Source organism: Clytia hemisphaerica, unplaced genomic scaffold (genome assembly GCF_902728285.1).
Source record: "Clytia hemisphaerica strain Z4C2 unplaced genomic scaffold, Clytia hemisphaerica genome assembly, whole genome shotgun sequence".
NCBI classification, from domain to species: Eukaryota; Metazoa; Cnidaria; class Hydrozoa; order Leptothecata; family Clytiidae; genus Clytia; species Clytia hemisphaerica.
In genome coordinates, this window is record NW_027104505.1 from 1 (window position 1) to 6,392 (window position 6,392).

The following is a 6,392-nucleotide window of genomic DNA, read 5'->3' on the forward strand; positions in this document are numbered from 1 at the left end:
CGTGGACAAGGTGAAAAGCTTTATCATATCAGGGTTCAAATAATTGTATATAAATAATTACCATACTGGTGAAAAGGAGATCACTCACCGTATTCAATTAGCATCTGCAAAATTTTCACAAATGTCAAATCTTTTACAAAACTTTCATTTAAAGCTGAAAACGAGAGTTTTGTTTTTGAATTGTTTTGTTCGAAGTCGTCTTGTGTATGCCTGTCAGAATTGGAACCTTAACAGTTTAATCGTCTTGACTTGGCGTATCGAAAATTTCTGCGTCGAATGGTACGCGGTGGTTTCAGATTTGTGAATGAGAATGAAAATGATTACAGATTTTCAATAAACAATGCGCAGCTCCACAGGATCTGTGGAACCTCTAATGTTAGCTTTTTATTCAATCACGAACATCACTATGCTGCACACGTCCTTCGTATGCCCTTCTCGTCTTTGAAATTATTAACATTTATGAGCCAATACACGAGAAGAGGGTCGCCCTGCCAATCTTTGTGGATCAAGTTGTTTGGTCATAAAATGTTTCTATTAGTCAATTTGTGCTTCTTCCTTAAGCAAGAAGTAAGATGTGAATTTGAATTTAATTAGTTCGGACAGGGAAAATACCTCAGTGAATAGGCCTCACGGTGGAATAGATCCCATGTCCAACCATGTCAGTAATGGGCGGTTGTAGAATTTTATTATTATTATTATTATTTGGCATTACGTATTTTTCTATATATTCAGCAAACAATTTCTTGGCTGAAGAGCTTTTAAATAATTGATTTTCTGGGAGGTTTCAAATAAAATTCAAGAATATAAATTAATTTTCTACAGGACAGTGTGGAAGACCACAGGTTTCAATGTCAAAAGTGGTTCAAGGGACTGACGCCAAACGCGGTTCCTGGCCATGGCAAATAGCTATTTACACAAAGAGCGGCGCTTTCATTTGCGGAGGATCCATCATTGCACCGCAGTGGATTGTTTCCGCCGCTCATTGTTTCAAAGGGGAAGATCCTTCCAAGTTTTACATTGTCGTTGGAGATTATGATAGGTATTCTTTTTGACTTTTTTCGAAATTACTTCTTAGAATTTGGGATTCAATCTGATTCGACTCCTCTGTTTCGCATTTTTTTTGTGAATATAAACATGTTATCTATCAATCGTTTTATTTTGTTCCCGTAATGTTTAAAACTTTTTTTGAAACCCTTTTGAAAGTACTCTTCAACCCTTCAATGTGTCTAAGAGCAGGAATAAAATTTTTTTAAAGAAGATACTAATACGTTCATAGTGACGATTTTCGTTTTTTAGATTTAAATAACCAAGCTATGGTGTTCGCTGAAGTATTACTTCGTGAATGTTTCGTTTCATCATTGTAGAAAAACTATCGAGAGAAGTGAATTGAAATATTCGATCGATCACGTGATAAACCATCCCTCGTATGCAAACTTCTCGTCCGTAAAACACGATTACGATATCTCCATGGTGAAAGTCTCTCGACCAATTAGATTTGGTCGATTTGTTCAGCCTGCTTGCTTACCAAGAAACCATAATCCAAATCCCTCAAATTGCTTCGTCACAGGTCAATTACCTTTTCTGATTCTTGTTTGTGTCTTATGTTCTCAAAATCATCAAAACCACTTCAATAAATTTTGAAACAATATAGTGATTACTATACTAAATGAGTTTATGAAAAATGTGTGTAACGCAAGATGGTAGCTGAGCTGTTATTCTCAAATTTTCCAGGGAGTTGATTCATTTTAAATGGGAGAATTTTCTAAGGTAAAGCACCAAAGCCACTTTAATAGGTTGTGAATCAATTTAGTGATTAAATAAACTCTAAACTTATTTAACTTGAGAGCCCGCGACTCAAGGTTCTTTTATTCATTGCTAGGCTGGGGCAAAACAGGTCAACTGAAAGGCTCCCCTGCAAAGCTCCAACAATTTCAGATGCAAAAAGAATCTCAATATACTTGCAGAAACAAGTTAAGACAGGCTCCCGGATCACCTGGTGATAAGATCACACGTCGTATGTTCTGTGCATCAGCCACACGGAATCAAAATGTAGCAGGGATTTGTCAAGGAGACAGTGGTGGTCCTTTTGTTTGTCAAGAGAACGGAAAATGGGTTTTGAATGGTATTGTCAGTTGGGGATCCCCAAGGTACGTTGGAAAGTAAATGGTTCTACCAACCTCATTCCCTGCGTATTATCAGCTTTTTATGCTTACTGGTAGCGCTAGATAATTCTCTGGCTTCAATCAGTCCAGTAACGTCAATAAAGCCTGGTATACACGGGGACGAGGTTGTGGTTCTACTTGTTTTCTGAATAACGACACTGGGAGAAAATCCAAGATAAATTTTCATTTGATCAGCTTCGTTCTCTTACATCTCCAATACACAGCAGTTATCTTTGATGCCTTTTTAGTTTTCAACCTGTCAATGAATTTCATATTTTCCGATGTTTATTTCTTTGGTTTGACGGAAATCAGAATTTAGCAAATTGTTCTGACATTAAGTATAAACCGCCGTATTAATTTTTTTAATGTCATAAAATGAATTATAGAAATAAATATTTTGGTTCTAGATATTTTCTCCTCTCTTTAGATGTGCTCCAGAAGACATGTACGGAGTTTTTGCTGATGTCAGCGAATTTATCCCTTGGATCACAAGAACCCAACAACTGAATTAAGATTCGAAGCAATATTGACTTTTTTCCTTTATACCTAGATGATATGTCAAATATCTTATTATAATATTCTCTGCGAAGTTCAAAACTCAAAACTCAATAAATAATTTGTCTTTTTTCTTACTTGTTTTTTGTGCTGAAAGCTTTAGTTTCCAAGAAAAGCATCTACAATTTGATGACAGTTTCTGATTGTATTTTTCTGACTCGGGGGGGGGGGTACTAGGTTTGCGAGGTGACAGGTACATTGGATTGGAGCCAAAGTTCGAAAAGAGACTAAATTTTGACGTTTTTGCGACACCCGGGAAACGATTTTTCCAATTTTTAGCTCAAAATTACCAGATTTTATGACCCTTCGAGCGAGTGAATTTTATTATTTTTCGTAATTTTGGGACTATTTCAGAGATTCAATCGCTGATTTCTTGTTTTCGTACCGCTTTCAGAGACTTTCGAGGGCTTAAAAAAGGGACCCTTATGGCTTGCACATACCCGATACCTATTTTGCCAAAGTACGCCCCCCCCGGGGTTCTGACCTTTTTCTGTGAATAAAGTGAAGTGGAGCAATACAGCTGTCAAGAGGTTCTTGAAGCGAGGTTGGAAGAAAAGGTAGGTTGTCGATGCTTGTTCAGCTTGAAGTGTTTTATTTTAATCAGAAGTGCCTTTGGAGGCTGAAAAGTTATTTCAACTGTTTCAATAAAATTGTATCTTACGTTCTAAAAATGTTGTTTCGACATCCATGTTTTATAAGTGACGTATTGCTAAAACTTTATTTAAATGGCAACTAAGGGACCATTTCTTCGAACCTTATTTTCAGCTGTAGACAGTTGGCAAAGATGTTCTTCAAAGTTTTCATTTTTATCTTCGTTGCTTCCCTGTTTCAAGTCTGCGGTAAGGATATATTTTTTTAGAATGAGGTCTAATTTATCTGTCATAAATGAGTTGATTCGAAGGTTCCTGACGCAAAAATAGGTGCTGGGCTGGGTATTATAATCGTCGGGTTTTGATTTTTCAAAATCTATCTAAGTGTAAAAAATTACCAAAATTGTCTCTAGGGTAGGAATCTTCACCTTTTCAGTGTAGTGCGGAGGTTTTTCTCAAAATGTTTCTCATCCGTGTAAGAGCATGTTTTGGAGCTCCGGTTTGCCTATATTCTTTATTCTCCAACCCTATTAACTTCCCGAGCGGAGATAGAAAATTATTTAAGCTGTTTATTTCTAAGTTTAGTTTTAGCAGTAAAATTTGAAACTCAGTATCTTTTTAATAAACTTTGATATTTTTTTTTGTTCATGAAGATTCCTGGATAACATGGAAAAGGACACAGTGTCGTGGCAGTGAAGAAGATAGCGACGTTTTTTGTAGGAGGGGCAATTATCTTCATGTCACCAAAGCAACCTATGGTCGACTCAAGTCCTGGTCATGTTCAAAATATCTCAAATTGAAACAAGAGATTGATGTGACGAAAGCAGTACAGCAAGTTTGTCATGGAACAAAGAAATGCTACCTGTACAAGAACGCGAAAAAGATTTTCAAATATGCTAAGTCTGCATATGTTGGGAACGAAAAACACCTGTTCTTTAATGTGGAATTTAAATGCAAAGGTAATTGATTTTGAATTTGAATTTATGGGGGTGGGGTTATTTGTTTTATTTGCAGGTAACAATCTTTTAAGATTTGGCACAGCCGAAAAAAACTTAAGGGCTCTGACCATAGTCGAAAAATTGATTTAAGTATTTGAACATAAAAGTTATGTTTTAGGTTCTTTAACACTTTCAACAAAGAATTACTTTTATTGCTTTTTAATCAAATCCCTAGAGTATTAAGAATTTACAAAAGATGTTATGAACTTTTAAAAATACGTTGAAGGGATTTCAGATGTTGAGTTTTAAGGGTATTACTTCTCTCAACTGAAAAAACTGATTCCCAAGTAGTTTTGCAACGGCGAGTCTGTGTCAAGATATTCCACTTTAAATTTCAAATCACAGCGCTTCCAACGTGAAAGGTCCGATAGGTTCCACTGTTTTTTTTTTTTTTGAAATTCCTAGAAGTCCGTCGGACTGTCGAAGGTGAGTTATCTTTCACGGGGCGAGTAGAAGTTTACTAAAGAGAACGATGGTGGAGATTGAACATCTTGACGCAAAAGGAACAATGGTAGAGATTACATATAAAGGAAAAGAATAAAAAGTATAAATAAAGTCTACCCATCAAGAAATATTACAAATCTTGCAAGACTTTATACGCTAAAACCCCTACAGAAAGTTTCTTCGACAGTTGTAAGCGCGATAATACTAAAAAGTGCTCATCGACGGTCTGCAGGAACAATAACGAAGTGAAAGCAAAATCTTCGGGTTGTGAGTTTGTAAGCCAACTCGGTTTACAATAACAAACTGACGCAAGAGCAGATCCAAAAAAAAAACATGCAACTGCTTTTGCATCTTAAAAAACATATTTAAGTGAGATAAGAACACTATAAAGTTTGGGTAAGAAAAAAGTCAGTCTGTTTTCCCTGTGGTTCAGTAGTGATACTATCTCAATCTTGCAACCAGATTCCTTAATAATATTTGCATCACACTCTTATAAAAGTTTTAATGGTAATAACTTTTTGTTTCAAATTTTTTAAACTGTCTGCACGATTGAACTCTTTTTAATTTTCGGAAAACTTTCTAAATTATGCATCAAAAGTATGGCTGTTTTTCTAGAAAATAGGGAAAAAAATTGGTCAAAAAGCACTATTTTCAAGATTTTGAAGCAAATAAGCTTTTAGAAAAATTTTCCAAAAAAATAATTTTAGTTCGATAAAAGATACACTATCTACCGCAAAAGTATTTTCAAAATGTTTTTTCTTCGCCGAAACTAAGCTCTTCAAAGTTGAAATACTCTTCTTCGCAAAAGTCTTCATATTCTTCTTCATCAAATTTTCTCATTGCGATTCTTAAATTTTCAGACTCAGGGATAATTGGCTAACATGTATAACATGCCACATTTTTGTGTGCTACATCAAGTAGAACTTTATATTTTGTAAGTGGCAAATATTAAAAATTCACCGTATGGTCAGAGCCCTTAAATCGGAGGATATGGCTAGAAATCAATTTGTATTATCATTAGAAAAACACTCTGTACTACAGGTTGTTTCACACTGAAAAAGTATGGAAATTTTTAGAAAGGAGTACTGAACCATTCCGCTTGGTTTTTAACTTTTAGCTCAAACCAGAGCTACTCAAGTTCCTGTGCTTAAATATTTACTTAAAACAACTTTTTTTATTCAAGAAATGTCTTAAGTACATAAGGTTACGACTTTTCAACACTCTTCTATCCACTGCTAAAAAATTACATTCAACCAGCCTTTCATTAACGAGAAATTTGACTTACAAGTTGCATAGGTTTGACCATAAAATTGAAAATTTCATCAAGGTAACAAAAAAAGAGAGCTGTCAATCATTAGAAAGCCGAGTTTACTTTTTGAGTGTAATACACCCTGTACTTTCAAATACTTAATCTCATGGTTGATTGAAATTTGATTGACATTTTTGCTTACGTTAATTTGTAATTTCCCGCGAACTAAACTTTGTAATTTCCCGCAAAAGTGAAATTTCCATCGTTTGGAAATTCATCACTTTTTCGAACTTCGAAAGCTTAAGTAAATGGAATACTATCCAATCAAAACTCTATTCGCGTTTCTATGACTTTTTAGAGACCTCATCTTAAAGTACTAGATTGATTTTCAGTG

The 6,392-nt window shown here is 35.0% G+C and overlaps 1 protein-coding gene across 1 annotated transcript; it reads left to right on the plus strand.

Annotated features, from left to right (window-relative positions):
- Window positions 1-822: 822 nt before the first annotated feature.
- On the plus strand, window positions 823-2,745 carry LOC136821822 (chymotrypsinogen B-like; the record flags this gene model as incomplete). The annotated part of the gene is made up of 4 exons (XM_067078041.1): window positions 823-1,039; window positions 1,365-1,567; window positions 1,880-2,147; window positions 2,590-2,745. Coding segments are annotated over 4 exons (773 nt in total), but the record flags the coding sequence as incomplete, so codon positions are not given.
- Between the last annotated feature and the right edge of the window lie 3,647 nt (window positions 2,746-6,392).